At 45.6% G+C, this 20806-nt stretch overlaps 1 protein-coding gene across 2 annotated transcripts in view; it reads right to left on the reverse strand.

The window, feature by feature from the left end:
• Positions 1-20806, reverse strand: part of LOC137650062 (protein CIP2A-like) — a 309476-nt gene that overhangs the window by 219942 nt on the left and 68728 nt on the right. For both annotated transcript variants that reach the window (XM_068383107.1, XM_068383108.1), the window contains exon 5: positions 8428-8595. In XM_068383107.1, coding sequence (XP_068239208.1) covers positions 8428-8595 — 168 coding nt within the window. The remainder of the gene's footprint in view (positions 1-8427; positions 8596-20806) is intronic.

Below are 20806 nucleotides of genomic sequence, written 5' to 3' on the forward strand. Positions count from 1 at the left end.
CACTTAGTTTCGAAGAAGCTTTCGAATATCATCAAGGCCAAGTGGACTGCTAATAGCTCCTTGCCGTTGATGTGCATGCTCTTCTGACTTGAGGTCCACAGACCCGAGCATTCCCGACCGTCCAGGGTCACACCCCAACCCAAATCCGACGCGTCTGAGAACAACACGTGGTTTGGGTTCTTGACTGCTAGGGATAGTCCCTCTCTCAGACTGATATTGCTGTCCCACCATTTAGGGCATGCCTTTACTGGTTCGGAGACTGGGAATGATACCGTCTCTAACGTCTTGTCCTAGTTCCAGTGAGAGGCTAGATGGAACCGGAGAGGCAGAAGGTGTAGTCTGCCTAGTGAGACAAACTGCTCCAGGGATGAGAGTCCCTACGAGACTGTTCCAACTCCTGACTGAACAAACGTTCTCTTTTCAGCATTAGTTGGACTTCGAGCAGGGCTTGTTCTATTCGGTGGCAGACGGAAAAGCCCGAAAAAACTGGACTGCGAATCTCCATCCCCAAATATAGAATAATCTGGGATGGGATCAGTTGGGACTTTTAGGTTGACCAAAAGTCCCAACTCCCTGGCCAGACTCAACGTCCAATATAGATCCTGCAGACAGCGAAGACTGGACGATGCTCTGAGAAGCCAGTCGTCCAAGTACAGGGAGGCTCGGATCCCCGATAGATGGGGGGATTTTGCCACATTCCTCGTGAGCCTCGTAAACACGAGAGGAGCAGGACTGAGGCCAAAGCACAGGGCTCGAAACTGGTACCCCACATTCCTGTAAACAAACCTCAGAAACGGTTGGGAATCCGGGTGTATAGGAATGTGGAAGTATGCCTCCTGAAGGTCGAGAGACCATCCAGTCGCCTTCCATTAATGCTGTCAAGACAGCCTGGTAGACTTCCTCGTGAAGTTTGTCTTGACAATGAACACATTGAGCGCACTTGCCTCTTACGTACTCCTGCAGTGAACATGGCTGCCAGATCATTGGAGCCATCCCTGAGGGACTTGTTCCTGCAGAGAACGTGGCTGTCAGATCATTGGAGCCATCCCTGAAAGCCTTGTTTATGCATGACATAATTGTACAGCAAAACTTCAAACGCTCGAAAAAACTCCTAACAGGAGATGGTCTAGCTCTGAAGTCGACCATAAAATCTTGGAGCGTCTCATGGCCAGGCGCCAGGGAGAGTATATGATGTTTGAGAAGTCTATCTGGGCAGAGGCAGGAACTCCCAAGCCGAGAACTTCTCCCGTGTCATATCAGACTCTCGCTCTATAAGCCAGCTTAAAAGTAGGGAAAGCAAAGGCTGTCTCCCCCAAACTCCTCCTGGTGATAAACCAGTCGCCTAGCAAACGTAAAGCTCTCTTAGAAGAGCGAGAGAGCACTAGCTTATAAAACAACGGCTTCGAAGTAGCTAGGCCTAGTGTAAACTCTGACGTTTAGGCGAACGAGGAGCAGCAGTTACAAAAAGATCCGGACAAAGATCCTTAAAAATCAGCATGATATATTTAAAGTCCATAGAGGGCTGAGCAGCTTTAGGCTCCTCTCCGTCTGACAGAGTCCTCAAGGGAATATCAGTAGGAGGGGGATCAGCAACTTCCTCATCTGAAGGAACCTTGTCCGACAATAGCCGAGTCTCAAGCAAGGGAGAGACCTGCCGTGGTGGCAATGCTTGACAAGCAGAGTCCACACGCAAAGGAGCAACAGTATCAGTCAAGGACGCTATGTCATGTAACTGCTTAAAGGATTGACCAGTAACAACAACAGGTGCGGGAGGACGTTCGACGTCAACTCGAGACTGCCTTGACTGCTTAGACTGAGCAGTCAAAACAACTCTTGACTGCGGTGCTTGACGCTCAACGTCAAAACAAGTCAACTATGCTGGTTGGTGAACGTCCTGAACGTCAACAAGAGCAAGCGGCAGCGGCTGAACGTCCACAAGCGGCTGAGAGTCAACACGGGACTGCATCGAGTGAGGCTCTACAAAACACGATTGACGTGACTTTGTAACGTCAATGTCAACTGGAAGAGCAAAGGCTCGTTTGGGCGGCTGACGGCCAAGATCTCGATCAGCTAAGCGGCGAGGATCATCGTGAACCTGCTCAACAGAATAGTCCTCCATAAGAGAGGCAAGCTTATTCTGCATGTCTTGCCGTACAACCCATTTAGGATCAACGGGAATGGTTGCGGTAAGAGACGAGGGTAACGTCTGTGACTGCAAAACCTTGCCTACAAAAAGACTCTCGGAGCCTGTGTTACGCTTTTGTTTAGGCGGCGAGCAGTCTTCCGATGACTGCATAGGGTCAGAGCTGTCCTAATGGTTACAACTAGGATGCTGGACCTGTCCTGAAAGGACTGACTTTCGCTTAAAGGGCCTCGAAACCTTGTTCCACGGTTTCTTATGCGAAAAGCCTTCGGATGACGAGGAGAAAATTGTCTCGCTCGTCTTATGGTAGGGGCGGTGTTGATGAGACACGCCTGAAACCATAGAGGGAACGTCTGTTCGCTGATCAAGTCCTCTCGAACCCATAAGTCGTACGACATTACTTCTCCCCTGGGCTTGGGAGCTTGCAAGAGGTCTCGGACTAGGCGAACGACAGGCACGAACAGACGAACCCTCGGTCGCAACACTGATAACACTTTGCGCAATTATCACTTTATCACTACGATTTTCTGTTTTGCACTTACTTCACTGAAATCGAATTTTTCAACAATTCACATTAGGTATGAATAAAACTGATTTCTACCTGAAGCACGCAATTCTACCCTCATCAAAAGGTTATAATTGCGAAATCAGTCGTATAATGTAAGCACATTAATACAAGCAAAAAACAGTAAACATATATTAAGATAAAAAGATCAGTGGCTGGGAAGGAGACTAAACACTAGTTCATTCAAAACTACGTTTTCAATCTCTCACCGTACAGTGCCTTGGGACAAGAATAAAAACTAAAAACGTTTTATCCTTTCTCCCTGTACAGAGACTAGGGACGAGAGTAAAAAAAACTGACTCGAGAACAACGTTACTCGCTTGGGACGAGAATAAAGATCGGAACGTTCTCTCTTCCTCTCTCTCTCTCCGTCTCTCTCTCTCTCTCTCTCTTGATTTCGCACCGAAGAGAAGAGCCCACTTACCTTTCGTCAATAAACAGGTTATTTGACCAAAGGAAAAAACTGGAAGGTTTTTCAATTAACAAGTTCCTTTAAAATAGTATTTAAAACATTTAAGTTTGAAAGAAGAATGAACAAAACGTCAGAATCGATTTACTCTTTCTGCAAAGTGAAACCGTGATTCTCTCTCTCTCTATCGTAACGATAGAGCGCAAACTGCGCAGCATAAATAAACTAAACGTTAGTTCATCTTTGAAACAGTACGAAGACTATTCAAAGAAAATCTTTCATAAAATATCTACTAAAAAATATTCATTTAATAAGTTTTAAATCATTTGCTCTGTAAAAGTTATTTACGATTGAAAGGGCTCAACGTTGTTTAACTTCGGTTTCCAAGTTAGGACCGCCTACTCTCGGATTAGAGGAGGAATAGGAAAGGTCGCATATAAACAAATCATTAAAATTTATCTTGATGTTTATTATAAATGGAAAGCTAATTGAAGAGGCCTAATAAAGGCGGTTGAGATATAAAATATATAGAGGAAAATCTATAATTAATTTATAACGTGATAAGATAATTGCTAAAAGCCTAAAACACACTTCCGTACTAAGGGAAGGGTCGGCCATTTAAAAGTCAAAGAAAGTCCAAAAAACAATCCAAAGTCATCAAAAATTAAATCTATCCAAAAACGAGTTCAAGATTTAAGTTGAAGATAAAACACCTGCACTGCGAAAGCTCAAACCAAAAGGAAGTACTTCACCAAATATGTTGAGAAAACTCCAGGTTATACAGCGAGTATTGATACGTCTTGTCGTTAAGGCCGACAGAGAAAAAATTGGGTCTGTTTACATGTATATGCGGTATCTGGCCGATAGTTGGCGCTGGTGGGCGCACCCGCAACCTTCATAGCGATCGCTCGCGAGTTTTTGTGTGTGTTTTCTGTCAAGCCGCTGGAGCAGCAGCTATTATATATTCACCGGCTAAGTTAAATATTTAAAAAATTTGATAGGTTATAACACATTGGTGCTTATGTAATATCAACTGTATAGACAGCTTGAATAAGTTAAGAAATGGTATAAACGATATTTTGTTAGTGTATTCGTACGCTCTCAAGAGCAGCAGCTAGACGTCAGCTGATCTGATCACAGCCAAAAGTAAAACAAAAAGAAGTCAACAATACTCGATTTTTAAAACACACCCGAAATTTAAAAACAAAAGTACACGCTTTCTTAATGTGCAATTAACTATTTAAAGAGTAGCAATTTTCTAGAATAAAATGATGTTTCCCAAAAAATAGTGGTTTGCTGATGAAATCGGATGCCGTATTTTTAGCAACGATTGAAATGGATGTAAACTCGGCCTAATTTTTTCGTTTTGTATTTCATTGACACTAAGAAAACTAATTTTAGTTTCTTCATCTATATGTAAGTATTGTATAACACGGGGGGGAGAGAGAGAGAGAGAGAGAGAGAGAGAGAGAGAGAGAGAGAGAGAGAGAGAGAGAATGAATCAGCTGTTGTAATCGAATGCCGTGTTTTTTGTTTCGAGAGAATTTCATCGCCACGACTAACAACATAGTGTACTGAACTTTACAGTATTATACAGACTACTGTAATATGATAAAGTAAAATATTTATAATAACCTATTTTATATGAAATGGGGCTATTTTTTTGTTTAAAATTTACATTTACGTACGTAAAACTACTCTCTCTCTCTCTCTCGTAAATTGTTTTCCTGCTTTGCTACGTATGTACTGTATGATTTTATATAGATACGGTAAATAATATTTATAATAACATATTTTCTAAAAGCTTTTACTGTAATATCAAATGCGTTAGGCAAACGTCATTGCAGTGTTGAAGCGCACGGTTGGTATAAACTTTTTCTGGATGTTCCTTTTCGACGTAGTCTGCCATTTTATGGAAACATGCGAGAATTTCCTTAATGTCTACCGTTTTCAAATGTGTAACATCCTCCTCATCACCGCTAGAGAACTGCTCTTGAACATCACTCACTTGCATCGTCTCCAACTCCTTCAGGTCGTCCGTCGTCAACTCCTCGTGGTGCTCCTCGATAAGTTCATCTATATCCTCGGCGCTAACTTCCAGCCCCATGGACGTACCAAGATGTACGATGTCAGCCACCTCAGACTGCTGAATGGGTTCAGGATCGTCAACGATCTCGGCTTCGCCTCCAGGCTTCCCGAACCCCTCGAAGTCTCGTGCAGAGACAGCATCAGGCCACAGCTTCCTCCAAGTTGAGTTCAGGGTACACCTCGAAACTTCCTGCCAAGCAAGATCGATGAGTTTGAGGCATATCACGATATTAAAGTGATCTTTCCAGAATTCACGCAGAGTGAGGTTTGTACTCTCTGTGACTTGGAAACATCTTTGGAAGAGATGCTTCGTGTACAATTTTTTAAAATTTGAAATAACTTGCTGGTCCATGGGCTGGAGGAGAGGGGTGGTGTTAGGCGGTAGATATAGGACCTTTATGAAGGAATACTCGGCCAGAAGATATTCCTCGAGGCCAGGAGGGTGAGCTGGAGCATTGTCCAACACCAGCAGACATTTCATAGGGAGGCGCTTTTCTTCCAAATATTTTCGGACAGTCGGACCGAAGCAGACATTCACCCAATCAGTGAAAAGTTGCCTCGTTACCCAGGCTTTAGCATTCGCCCTTCACATCACAGGAAGGTTCTCCTTGATGACTTTGTGGGCTTTGAAGGCTCGGGGATTTTCTGAATGGTACACCAGCAGGGGCTTTATCTTGCAGTCCCCACTGGCGTTTGCACAAAAAGCAAGGGTAAGCCTGTCCTTCATAGGCTTATGTCCGGGTAGCCTCTTCTCCTCCGCCATGATGAATGTCCGACGAGGCATTTTCTTCCCAAAAAGTCCAGTTTCATCGCAATTGAAAACTTGCTGCGAACTGTAGCCTTCCTGCAGTCAACTCGTCGAACGTTTTAACAAAGGCTTCAGCGGCCTTCGTGTCCGAGCTGGCTGCCTCCCCATGCCGTACCACTGAATGAATGCCAGTCCTTTTCTTGAACTTCTCGAACCACCCCCGAGAAGCCTTGAACTCTGGGGGTTCCTGCTGGGATGTTCCTTCTCCTGCCCCTTCTTGGGCATGAGAATGCACGAGATCACCGAAAATGGTGGAGGCCTTCTGGCAAATTGTAGTCTCAGTGATGGTGTCTCCTGAGATCTCTTTGTCCTTGATCCACACAAGAAGCAGCCTCTCCATCTCGTCATGCACGTGGGTTCTCTTGTTGGAGAAAATAGTGACGCCCTTAGAAGGTGTCGCTGCTTTGATGGCCGCCTTCTGCTTCAGGATGGTGCCTATCGTAGATGGGTTCCGGCCATACTCCTTGGCGATCGCACTTAAACGCATGCCAGACTCGTACTTTTTTACGATTTCAAGTTTCGTCTGCATCGAGAGCATCGTCGTTGTCTTCTTTCCTTCGGCAACATTCTTGGGACCCATGGCTACAGTAATACGTAATATAATACACTACGTACGTTATACTGTATACAGTACTATGTATAGTAAACACTAATACAGTACAGTGCACAGTAACGAATGTTTAATAACGATAACACGTGGCGTACGAATGTACTGTATATTAACACTACGTCAAACAAGCGAAAGCACACAATGTCTGTTAACGATACCGCGGTCGGAACGAAAAGAGAGAGAGAGAGATGAAAGCCCGTGCGTGAGCAAGCTGGAATAGTTGCTGACCAATAGGAAAGCAGGATCTTATGGCGTCAGCTACCATCTGAGTAGGGAGATAACCAATGGGTGAGCAGGAGGCTGTGAGTGAGTCTACCCAAGTTCAAAGTCTGGCGGGGCGCGCTTTTTAAAATTACTTTCGGCGAAGAGTTGGGATCTCGTAAGGTTTTCGTATCCTGAAATTTTATTCGTATACTGGGCCATAAAAATCTTCGTATCACTTTTCGTATCCTGAATTTTTCGTAAGCAGAAACTTTCGTATCCAGAGGTATCACTGTATTAGAAAAACGTGGGTACAATCTGCCTTGCCAACTAAGCTGAATTATTCCTATTAAAGGACAGTGGTTTGTATTCATAATAGAAAAATTCTCTACCTATTATCTTAGGCTTTGACAAACACAAAACTATTCCACTTCAAATATCAAATTCATTAAAGAATCAAAAAGTTTCCCCCAGAGCTTTTGACTTTGAATTCTGCCAAATTAACTTTTAGTATCTTAATAATGCAGTGTAAGAAAGCATTTTACATGTACATCAAACCTTGCTTTAACAATAATTAAGCATGGTAACAAGCTCTTGCTATATCATGCACAATAATATACTACAAATCTCAAATACATTTGAAGATGACATACAATATGTGAAGAAATATGCTCCCTGATGCAAAGTGCAACACCTGGCAGTTCAGTGCTTTTAAATCTCTGGATAAAATTTACATCCATGATAAATAAATCCTATAACCAAATCATGGAATAGGCCTCTGATATCTGGTAAAACTAGATAGGCTGATTCTCAACAACAAATTTACTTTTGAGAAACATATTAGGTCTGTTTTTTCTTCAATTGCACAAAAAATTGGCTTATTGAGGGAATCTGTTAAGATTTTTTGTGATCAATCTAATCTGAAGAAGGGTTTTAATTCTTTCATTCTACCTTGTTTCGAGTATTGTTTTTCTGTCTGGTCTTCAGCTGCTGATTCTCATCTTAATTTGTTGGACAGGAACTCAAGATCTATTACCTTTTTAATCTAGATATTAATCTCTGGCATCGTCGTTCAATTAGTTTGTTATGCATGTTGCATAAAAATTTTCCTAATTCTGACCATCCTTTACGTAAATTCAGATCTTCCCGGACGGTACATCCTGTTAGTAACACTAGGTATGCAGTTAATTTTAATAGTCCAGCCTTCTCCATCAGGAGGCTCAATACTACACAGTATTCTATAAGTTTTATTCCAGTTGTGACCAAGATTAGGAATGATTTTCCTAATCGGGTAGTTGAATCGGTAGAACTTCAAAAGTTCAAACTTGCAGCAAATATTTCTATGTAGAACAGGCTGACATGTCTCTTTTTATATTTATATGTGAGAGATATATTCTAATGTTTTTACTGTTCTTAAAATATCTCAATTGTTCATTACTTCTCATATACTTTATTACCTAATATCCTTTCCTCATTGGGCTATTTTTTCCTGTTGGAGCCCCTGGGCTTATAGCATCATGCTTTTCCTACAAGAGGAGGAGGTGGAGGAGGAGCTTCACCACTTGCAAATGAACTATCAATTTCAACACTAAAAGAAACTTACCTTTGTAAATGCATGGTTGCGGAGACACGCCAAGGCAGGGGGATTGAAGCGACAAAGGTTGGCTAGAATGGATAGTGACGGCGAAAAAAGATCATTGCTATTATCAATCTTCAATAATTCTGAGAGATGCTGGATTAAAGTTATGACCCAAGCTTCAGCATGTGGAATCTGAAAATAAAAAAAAAAAAACAGCTGTTTAACAAGACACACCATGCCCTTTTTCACACAAACCTTTAAGTGGAACAGCAATATAAAAAATAAAACCAAAGATGGCATACAGTCCATGATATTAAAGGATTTTTTAATCTCTCTTTCATCTGCTGATGAGTCACTTTATACTTTTTCATCTTCACCTGCTCCCTTTGATCTTCTCACTCTCAAATGACTAATTTCTTCAGCTGTAACTGCTCTATTTTTCACTTAAGTCATTTAAGAACAAATCTCTCCTATTATATCTGCAAGTCTAGAATGTGAATTACTATTGATTAGTACATGAATGAATGGCTAGACCTGGTTTCTAGTACAGGAGTGACATTTAGAAATTAAACTGAAAAATCTTGATAAATTCAGCATTATTCATGAAATTAAAAGAATAAAATTCAATAGCAATTCATATTTTTCTCGCTTTACAAACATGAGCCCTTGAAAAAAGGTATAAGTCTTCAGCAGTGCTGTAATGGCCATTAAATCATTAACAAAATAGTTGGTTAGCGACAGGTGAAACAAGGGGGAAGCCCCACCCACCTGTGTGTCCCAGAATAAATTTTTCTCTATGCTTAAGACTGAGAGGTGGTCAAAATATGAAAAATTTGTAGATAATTTGTATTTTTCCTAACTATACAAACCTTAGCTATTTAATATGGGTATTACTTTCGGCGTAGCTGAAATGACGAGCCATTAGAATTTTAACGAGGGTTTATTACCCCCTCGCTACTTAGCGAGGGGGTAGGGTGGGGTAGCTTGCTACCCCTCCCCCCCTCACACACCTGTGATTAGCTCACTTTGCTTAGAGGTAGGACTTCCCGGGGGACAGGGCTGGCGGGCAAGTTTGATTAAATAGCAAAGGTTTGTATAGTTAGGAAAAATACAAATTATCTACAAATTTGGCATCCGTAACTGAAATACAAACCACGCTATTTAATATGGGTGACCCAGCCATACTGGCTTTTGGCTTTTTGCCCGGGGACTCAGTATCCGAGTGTGTTAGTACTCAAAGATAAGGAGTCCCTGGACCTCGCAAGTGGCTTGCTCTGCAAGGACCGCGGCCTACGTAAGCTTGTGCGTGAAGAATGAAGGGTGACTCGTCCTAGGAAGTTGACCTAAAGTTCGTTAGATGGAATTCTAGGATAGGATGTTCCCAATACCACCTCTTAAGGGTATGGGGACGTGACAGTATAGTATTATCTTAATATTAGGAACACAAGGAAACATGGTTTACCTGCAGAGGTTTCAGGTCAGCTGTGCAGAGAACCCAGGATGCTGCTTTCCCCAAGAGAGGGGAGAATGAAGAAAAGAATAAGGGCCAGGCATACCTTTTCATTCATGCAGACTAAAACCGGGTAACAATGCCCTCAACCCTCTGCTACTTGTCCATTAAGGAGCCTGAGGTTTAAACCAGCTGTTGTGCAGCCACCACAGGGCCGATAGAAAACGTATCGAGCCTCCTGTATGTCACGTCTTGCAGGTAATGGGCTGTGAAGGTCGTCTGACGCTTCCAAACCCCTGCTTGTAAAACCTGCATCACTGAGTAGTTCTTCTTGAAGGCCAGGGACTTAGCAATGCCCCTAAAATTGTGTGCTCTAGGGCGACGTGACGGAGAAGGGTCGGGATTCAGGGAATGATGGATAACCCTGCAAATCCACGCTGAGATAGTATTCTTAGTGACCCTCCTCTTCGTCCTTCCGGTGCTCACATACAATGCCTGCACCCGAGGACGAATTGCAGCTGTTCTCTTAAGATAGAGCCTCAGACTCCTTACTGGGCACAGTAGGAGATGGTCTGGGTCATCTGTTACAGAGCGAAGATTCAAAATCCGGAAAGAGTCAAACCGAGGGTCCGGCACTCCTGGATTTTGAGTCTTAGCAACAAACTCAGGGACGAATCTGAACGTTACCTCCCCCCATCCCCTTGAATGGGCGATGTCATACGAGAGACCACGAAGTTCGCCGACTCGCTTGGCCAAGGCCAAAGCAAGTAGGAACACCGTCTACCAAGTCAGGTGGCGATCAGAAGCCTGGCGTAATAGTTCGAAGGGAAGTCTCTTAAGAGCCCTGAGAACTTGAACCACGTTCCATGGAGGAGGTCTCACTTCTGACTGAGGGCAGGTAAGTTCATAACTTTGTATGAGTAAAGAAAGTTCCAGCGAAGAGGAAATGTCCATTCTTTTGAGCCTGAAGGCAAGACTTAAAGCTGAACGATAGCCTTTCACTGCTGAGACCGAAAGGCGCATTTCTTCCCGCAAATACACGAGAAACTCCGCTATTGCTGGAATAGTGGCATCGAGTGGAGAGATACCCCTTCCACGACACCAACCACAGAAAACTCTCCATTTCGCCTGGTAGACCCCTGCAAATGACTTTCGCAGGTGTCGAGATATCCTTTCAGCAACTTGTTGTGAAAAGCCTCTCTCTGTGAGGAGATGGTGGATAATCTCCTGGCGTGAAGCCGCAGCGAAGCTATGGCTTTGTGAAAGATGTTGGCGTGTGGTTGTTTGAGTAGCTCGTGTCGTGGAGGAAGTTCTCTCGGGAGTTCCGTCAGGAGATGCAAAAGGTCCAGAAACCACTCTGCGTGATGACATAGCGGAGCTATCAAGGTCCTTGAAAGGTTAACCGATATTCTGGTCTTGTTGAGTACAGTGAACCCTCGTTTATCGCGGTAGATAGGTTCCAGACCCGGCCGCGATAGGTGAAAATCCGCGAAGTAGTGACACCATATTTACCTATTTATTTAACATATATATTCAGACTTTTAAAACCTTCCCTTGTACGTAGTACTGTTAACAAACTACCCTTTAATGTACAGAGCACTTAATGCATGTACTACAGTACCCTAAACTAAAACAGGCACAAATATTAAAGGCGATTTTATATCATGCGTTTCCTAAACACGCCAAATAGCACGATTAAAAATGGCAACCAATGTTTTGTTTATGTTTATCTCTGATCATAATGAAGAAAAAAACGCATTTACACATCTGTGTATAGGTAAGCTTTTGCATCCATTATATTGATTATTCAGTACAGTATGTTGATTTGGTTATTACTAATGTTTTACTTAATTTTTCTTTGGACTTCCAAATGAAATGTTTTTCTTTATGACGCCGCCTTAAACGACGGCGTCATAAAGTACGCTCAGTAAACAAACTAAGGAATTTAACGCGCATGATGAAAGTGATAAATAATGATATTACAGCAAAAGCTTTTATAAAATATGTTAATACAAATATTATTTACCGCATCTATATAAAATCATACATACGTAGCAAAGCAGGAAAACAATCTACGAGAGAGAGAGAGAGAGAGAGAGAGAGAGAGAGAGAGAGAGAGAGAGTGTTTTACATACGTAAATGTAAATTTAAAAAAAAAAAATAGCCCCATTTCATATAAAATAGATTACAAATATTTTACTTTATCATATTACAGTAGTCTGTATAATACTGTAAAGTTCAGTACAGTATGTTGTTGTTATAGTCGTGGCGATGAAATTCTCATGAAACAAAAACACGCCATTTGATTACAACAGCTGATTCTCTCTCTCTCTCTCTCTCTCTCTCTCTCTCTCTCTCTCTCTCTCTCTCTCGTGTTATACAATACTTACATTTAGATGAAGAAACTAAAATTAGTTTTCTTAGTGTCAATACGAAACGAAAAAAATTAGGCCGAGTCTACATCCATTTCAATCATAGCTAAAAATACGGCATCCGATTTCATCAGCAAACCACTATTTTTTGGGAAATATCATTTTATTCTAGAAAATTGCCACTCTTTAAATAGTTAATTGCACATTAAGAAAGCGTGTACTTTTGTTTTTAAATTTCGGGTGTGTTTTAAAAATCGAGTATTGTTGACTTCTTTTTGTTTTACTTTTGGCTGTGATTAGATCAGCTGTCATCTAGCTGCCGCTCTTGAGTGTGTACGAATACACTAACAAAGTATCGTTTATACCATTTCTTAACTTATTCAAACCGTCTACAATATACAGTTGATATTACATAAGCACCAATGTGTTATAACCTATCAAATTTTTTTGTTTATTACATTTAAACCCCCCTCTATCTCTCTCTCTCTCTCTCTCTCTCTCTCTCTCTCTCTCTCTACCTATCTCTCTCTCTCTCTCTCTCTCTACCTCTCTCTCTCTCTCTACCTATCTCTCTCTCTCTCTCTCTACCCCTCTCTCTCTCTCTCTCTCTCTCTCTACCCCTCTCTCTCTCTCTCTCTCTCTCTCTCTCTCTCTCTCTCTCTCTCTCTCTCTCTCTCTCTCTCTCTCTCTCTCTGGGCTACTTTTCACTACCTCCCATTCCTTACCTCTCTCTATCTCTCTAACAAATGATATCTTTGTTGCTCCTCAAAGTTTCATTTATATTGAAAATCGATCATGATTCAATTTTCCTTACTTTCTCCAATCTCGCACCATCGGTCACATCGCGGTATTTTCGATATTTCCGGAAAATCCGCGATATATGTATATACATGGGTTATGAAAAAAATCCGCGAAGTGGTGAATCCGCGATGGTCGAACTGCGAAGTAGCGAGGGTTCACTTCCTCCTCATCAGACAGAACGGGGGAAAGGCGTATACGTCGATGTTGTCCCACCGTTGTTGGAAGGCATCTTGCCAGAGAGCCTTGAGGTCCGGGACTGGGGAGCAGTAAAGCGGAAGCTTGAAATTCAAAGCTGTCGCGAACAGATCCACCGTCGGGGAACCCAACAAAGTCAGTACTTTGTTGGCTAATAGACGATCCAAAGACAACTCGGTACTCACTATCTGGGATGCCCTGCTCCGACTGTCGGCAAGCACATTCCTCTTGCCTGGAATGAAACGAGCTGATAGTGGAATCGAGTGGACTTCGGTCCATCTCCGTATCTCTACTGCCAGATGGGATAGCTGCTCTGAAAAGGTACCTCCCTGCTTGTTGATGTAAGCCACTACCGTGGTGTTGTCGCTCATCGCCACCACGGAGTAACCCGCCAGGCACTATTGGAACTGTTGAAGTGCCAGGAATACGGCCTTCATTTCTAGCAGATTTATGTGGAGGCACTTTTCTGATTCTGACCAGAGGCCTGAGGTCCTGTGGTTCAAAACATGGGACCCCCACCTTTTCTTTGAAGCGTCCGAAAACAGCATCAAATCCGGGGGAAGGACGAGAAGATCCACTCCCTTTCGTAGGTTCTCGTCTGTCACCCACCACTGAAGGTCCATCCGCTCCGCAAGACCCATAGGGACCATGACGTCCGGGGAATCGAGTTCTTGATTCCACCGAGACTTGAGTCGCCATTGCAGGGATCTCATCCTGAGGCGACCATTTGGAACTAGACGGGCCAGGGAAGAAAGGTGACTGAGGAGACGTAACCACAATTGGGCTGGGAGTTCTTCTCGTCTGAGGAAAGGATCTACGACCCTCCTCAGCCTTGCTATCCTGTCGTCTGATGGGAAGGCTTTGTGGAGATTGGTGTCCAATATCATGCCTAGATATACCAGTCGCTGAGTTGGAAGCAGAGAAGACTTCTCGAGATTTACCATGATCCTTAGATCTTGTCAAAGTCCCAGAAGCTTGTCTCGGTGTCGAAGAAGGGTCGACTCCGCATCTGCCAGGATCAGCCAGTCGTCCAGATAACGGAGGAGACGGATGCCGATCTTGTGTGCCCACGAAGAAATCAGGGTGAACACTCTGGTAAATACCTGAGGTGCTGTGGAGAGACCGAAACACAGCACCTTGAACTGGTAGATCGTGTTGTCTAGGCTGAATCTTAAGTACTTCCTTAAAGACGGATGGACTGGGATCTGGAAGTATGCGTCCTTCAGGTCCAGTGTACACATGAAGTCTTTTGGTCCAACTGCAAGTCTGACCGTGTCTGCCGTCTCCATGCTGAACAGGGTTTGTTTGAGAGATCGATGACTGGTCTCCAGCCTCCAGACGCCTTCCTTACAAGAAAGAGTCGACTGAAGAAGCCTGGGGAACCGTCGACGACCTTCTGGAGAGCGTCCTTCTTTACCATGGTCTTGACTTCTGCCCGTAGGGCTTGGCACCTTTCAGATCCCATGGCAAAGGAGCTCAACGACACTGGATTCGCTGTCAGGGGAGGTAGAGATGTTGTGAACGGGACGCGATATCCCTGACTGATTACGGAAATCGTCCAGGAATCGGCCCCGAGTTGCTGCCACCTGATTGCGCAACTTTGTAGGCATCCCCCCACTAGTGGACATGCAGAGGGATTGCCAATCCTAGCGTTTGCGGCCTCGGCCACTCCCTCTAGGATTTTTCCCTCCCCTGGAGGACTTTTTGCCTTTCTTGTCTTTGACAGGAAAGGGCTTCGACACAGTTACCTTTGCTGCCACTGCCGGTTTTGTCGTCTTGGACGGGCGAGGTTGTTGAGGTGCTGGAGGTTTATAGGGCTTTGATGTAAGAGCCCTATGTAGGAGAGAGTCCTGGTTGGACTTCCTCCACCTCTCAGCTGCCTGTTCCACGTCTTTAGGCTCAAACAGATTCTTTCCCAAAAGGGAAGAATGTCTGAGCATGCTGACCTCAACGGCTGGGACCTTCGTGTGGAACCTCTCTGCCACCGCATCACGTCGTTTCAGGATGGAATTGGCCCACAAGTTCGAGACTTGGTGGGCCAGAAACTCAATGGTGTGGGTGCCTGAAAGGAGGAAGGTCTCCAGGGCCTTCCTGGTGCTCTCCTTAGACAGGTCCTCGGATCGCAACAGGATGCCAAGAGATCCCAGCCAGACGTCCAGCCACGAAGTAGCCTGCGTGGCACACTTCGCAACCTTCTCCTGACTTAGGATCTCTGTCGCCGAGAATGACACTTGCCGGCTAGAGAGCCTCTCTAGAGGGACTCCCTTGGTGAGCTCTTCCACCGAATGGTGCAAGGGGAGAGCTAGGCAAGACTCCTCCATGATCTCAAAGTACCTACTCTGGAGGATACGAGGAGGAGGGAGGAGCTTGTTGCCAGCAGTGGAACGGCTGGAGGAGGCGAGTTCGGAGCGCTGGCCCTCAACCTTATCCCTGTCACTCTTCACCCCTTGTGACAAGGGCAAAGCCGCACTGGCCTTAGCGGGTTTGAGTGCCGTGACCGTGTTTTTGCCCTCTGGAGGAGGAATCTCAGGGTCCGGGAACCCGTTGAGATGCCTCATCAGGGTCAGAACCTGCCAGAAGGCATGCTCTAACTCCTGTGGCTCCCCTCCTGGAGAACTGGCAGCAAAGTCTCCCGTCCCCAAAGGCTCTTCTTGGGGGGACATGTGGACGTTCTCTGTGGGTCTTGTTGGCTCTGGTCAAATCCTTGAGGATGACTTGGGAATGGTTTTAGAGTCCTTACGTTCCCTCCTGGGAGGAATACAGGACTCCAACAGCGACGTCTGTGGGTGCCCCAAACCGGGACGATTCTCCTGCACGAGACGGGGTTTCTCCCATTGGTGCGATGGAAGAACGTCTCACCTCGGTACACACCCCTGAGGATGGAAAATCCTCGTCCACAGGAGAGGGAGAGAAAGTCGGGGGGGGGGGGGAAAGAGCCTTCCTCAAGGACTTCTACTCCTCTCTTCTTCTTCAATGGGGTCGGAGCTGCCACTGATTTGAGGCCCAACTCAGAGAAGGCAGGTTTGAAAGCCTGCATGACGTCTCTGACAAGGGGCCCGAACCATGGCTGCTTATTGACAGCTGCGCTGTCAGAGACTCCCTCTGAAGGGAAGGGGATCGGGCGATCCTACGGAGTAGAAACTACAACTGGGCCTGCCTGAAAAGAAAGGGAAGAAGAAGGTTGGTTCCTCGACCTATCCGGAGAATTCCCCTCCTCCTGAGGGAACGCTGATCTGTGTTTGCGGGGGGGGGGGGACGTGAAGATGACGACCTGGAGGCTTTCGTTCCTGTAGCTTCGCGTGGGGGCTCGCGCTGTGAATCCCGATGGGAATCGCACTGGGAATCGTGCTGGGGAACGCGTTGGGAATCGTGCTGCGCGTTGGGAATCGCGCTGGCGCTCGCGCGATGGGATTTTCCCTGGTTCGCGCGCGCGGAGATGTCGAGGGCGCGTGGGCGAGCGCTGGCGTGCAGGAGAGCAATGGCGCACTAACAAGCAATGGCACGCTGGCGAGCGATGGCGCGCAGGCGAGCGACCAGGCTCAGGCGAGGGGGCGAGTTGGCGCACAGGCGATCTACGACGCGTGGGCGAGTGGTCGCATTGACGCGCTGGCGAGCGATTACGCGCAGGTATGCGATCTGGCGAAAGCAGAGGGAGCGCCGAAGGGTGTGCAAGCGCTTGCGCGCGCAGGAACAAGTTGAGCTCTAGAAGGTGTGCGCGCGCGCGCAGGAACAAGTTGAGCTCTAGAAGGTGTGCGCGCACGCGCAGGGGAAATACCCCTAGCGCGTGGGCACGCAGGGGAAATACCCCTAGCGCGTGGGCACGCAGGAGGGCGCACCGCAGGAGCTGTGACAGGTGCGCATGATGGAGACTGCGCGCAATGGCGCGTAGGCGAGGGCTGACGAGCAGGCAAGGTCCAAAGGCGCATAGGAGATCGCTGACGGAAAGGAGAAGAAAGATTCTTCCCTCCTGCGCCCAGATCCGGAGATTGTGGGCGCGCAGGCGTACGCTGGCGCATAGGTGAAGAACGCTGGCCAGCAGGAGATCGTGGGCACGCGAGGCGCGCATTAGGATGAGGGTGTGCAGATGTGCGCTGGCGAAGAGAAAATCGCTGGCGCGCAGGAGAGCGCTGGCGCGTAGTCTCAGCAACAGGAGATCGCTGGCGCGTTGTCCCTGGAACAGGTGGTTTCTGAAGTGCAGTCTCAAGAACAGCTGGAGAGCGCTTGCATGCCATAGTGCGTGGGCGTGCAGGAGAACGTTGGCACACAGGGGATACCTGGCGCTTAAGGGACTTACTCACAATGTGAGAAAGCCCCTTTTGCCCCGAAGGGACCGATGCCCATTGGATAACAGGGTGCGTGGGCACCCACAGCGCGTCAGCGGCCAGGAACGGAGATGGAAGGTCAGCAGGTCTGGCAGACGAAGGAGATCATAAACGATCTGCAGAGAGGTCCAGGGATACAGCTGCAACGGTCGGCGCACGGTGAGGAGGATCCTCTGCGGGGGACTGCGAAGACGAAGAACCGAAGAGGCGCCTCCTAACTCCCATGTGGGGAGAAGGAAGGCTTCTACGGCGAAGAGGAAGGCGAGTTTTCCATCTGATACGTCCTCTGGGGGCAGCAGGCAGACCATCGGCAGTCCTCTGAAGAGGAGTCTCTGTCAGTGAATTTCCCCGAGGGGGAGAATCACCTGCAGGAGAGACCGTTGGACTTAGCTGCTCCCTCGAAGGATGTTTGGAGGGGGGAACTAAGCCTTCAGCTGCATCAGGAACCATAGGGATAGACAGAGGATCAACCTCTGCTACCGTCGGCAACTGTTTGACAGCAGCCCCCAACCTGATTATGTCAAACAGGGCTTCCTTGGAGGGCGAACCCTGAAGCCCCAAGGAAGCCCAAAGCTGCAACAAATCATTGTTAGAAACATTATCAGAAATATCCTCCCCCGGGGGAGGAGGAGCTGCCTCGCTATGGGAGACAACTGACTCTCCCGAACCCCGAGGTTGGTGAACGTAAGTACGGCCTACGCTAATACTCGACGGCCTCTCGGGAGAGACCGATCGAGTGGGAGCTTCGGAGGAGGTTCAAGCTGTGGAAGAAGAGTCCTTGGGATTTTCTCTCTTCAAGGAAACCCCTGGATGATAAATATCCCATTTGGACTTCTTCTTCCGGCGCAGGGAAAACCTCTCCCACTGGGAGGTAGACCACTCCCCACACTCACCACATACTTTATTTCTTTCACACCGTTGGCCCCTGCAATAAGGACATAAGGTGTGAGGGTCTGTGTCCACTGCCGACATAAACGTTCCGCAAGGGCGGTCAGGTAAGCCGGGACACTTCCGCATGGTAGAGGCCAACTTACAAACACACTGAAAAGAAAAAGCAAAAAACAAAGATCAAAGGCTGTCATACAAGCAATGGTGGGAGCAGACACATCTGATCGTCACCCGAGCCAAAAGAAAAGTAAGCTAATCACAGGTGTGTGAGGGGGGGAGGGGTAGCACGCTACCCCTCCCTACTCCCTCGCTAACTAGCGAGGGGGTAGTAAACCCTCGTTAAAATTCTAATGGCTCGTCATTTCAGCTACGCTGAAAGTAATACCCATATAAATAGCGTGGTTTGTATTTCAGTTACGAACAAGTAATTTTTTTTTTCAAACTCAGGTTTGTATAGCTAGGAAAAATACAAATTGCTTTTACAATTCATTTGTTTCTATGCTAATACAAACCTTTCATCTTTTAAAATAAGGACCCTCACTTATTGAGGGGAGAAAGTCCCCTACATTTAAACTGAAAAGATCTTTTCTTTCCTAGACATGTCTTCTTTCCTGGTCCCATACAGGCACAATGAAGGCAGCCTCAAAACAACTATTTGTAGGAATGTCAAAGCTGTTATGGCCTCAGCCAGTAATGGCTTAAAAGCAATCTAGAGCAGTTTAAGACATAATTTATGTCCTCAATTTTTATTTCCTTCAGTGGCAGGTGACATCTAATGCCCAGTAATCACCAATTCTTTTCTTTCTTTTATTATTTATGTATATGAGAATTATGCAAAATATGTAATATATACCAAGGAACAGAAATTTATTCAGCTATACGATAATAAATGTTGTAAAGTCTTATCCTGTATAGTTTTTGTGATAAGATGATTTTTTGGGCTCAGGCCATGTCATCCTGATGGAAGGTTCCTATAAGTAGCTTCCTAAGGTATATTTGACTAAAATGATATTTCCAGATAATTTACCTTTAGGTCTCCAGAATTCTAACTCCTGGCGTGAATATCCTTAAAATTTCTCTTAAGGATATCAAATAATATCAGGGGACGTATATCTTGATACGACACATGGCAATCTTCACCCCGAAAAGCGGTTTCGCTTCTAGGGGGAAAAAGGCAAAAATAGAAGGGGAGCCGTTATCAAGGTACCCTTCCTCCGTTACTACCTTGAGTATCCAGATGGCGCTATCGTCGCCGCCATGTTTTATTCCTATGAGTGTAGCGCTACAGCTCGGTGATTTTCTCTTTTCGCTCTAATTGTTGGATTTATCATGCAATCTCCAGCCTCTTCTACCTCTGGAAAGTTGAGTATTTGATCCTTACATTGTATAAATTTTTGCTCTTGCCTCACAGTGAAATTAAGTTACAGTAAATTAAGTGACAGAGCTTTCGCCTGAGCCGGAGGCTTCATGGGCACTGTCGTTCGTTACGCATAAATTATTTAGTTAGCCTGAATGACTTTCCCGGTATTAATAGCATGAATATCTAATAGCTATTCAGTCTTCATCACTAGGAGTTAATTATATTATGCCGATTGTATTCTTTATAGTTTCGGCCATTTAGGTAACCGAACCTTGCTTGCATTAGGCTTCCTAGCCTAGGTGTTTTAGTTTACTTTCATGCATGATATAATAGACATTCCTAGTGTTATTAAAATTAAATGAAGCTATTTAGGCAATTTATACGTGTAAGATACATTGATTGCAAATAAATTTTCCTCTTCTGAGATCGTATACGAGAGTGTTTAGGCAATTAAGGTAGTCGATTCTCACCCGCCACTGGGCTACTAGCCTAGTGGCTTTAGTATACTTTCATACATATTCCCCGGTTACCCTCGTGTATCGTTTTATCAATTCAGGCGGAGATATATATCTCCTAGAATTATTATATAAACCGATATTCGTCTCCAGTGGAGATTTAAGGGTAATCCCTCCTTTCCTCTGAGTGTAGCCTTAGGCTACAACCCTAGTTGGCGATGCCTCGAGCTGTCATTCAGGCATGACTAGGCTAGGGTTTTCTGTCCCTTCCCTTAGCCGCAGATACCAGGTTTTGGGTTTCAGCCAGAACCTCAGAGTATATAGTCTTTTGCCGGCAGCCGGCCAGGAGGGTGAATAGTCATTCCCCTGTCGGACTAGGCTGCCGGCATAGGAGGCTAGACCTCCCTAGGCCGCACCTGAAGTGGTTGTATGATGCCGCCACCTTCTCCCTGCGGTCTAGTAGACTAGTCCTGTGCTTGCAGACCAAAGGCTAAAGATATTCTTCTGCCGCCTAGGATGGCACCGGCACTGGAACTCTCTTTCTCACTTGTTGAGAGGAG

This window comes from Palaemon carinicauda, chromosome 11 (assembly GCF_036898095.1).
Source record: "Palaemon carinicauda isolate YSFRI2023 chromosome 11, ASM3689809v2, whole genome shotgun sequence".
Taxonomy (NCBI): Eukaryota; Metazoa; Arthropoda; class Malacostraca; order Decapoda; family Palaemonidae; genus Palaemon; species Palaemon carinicauda.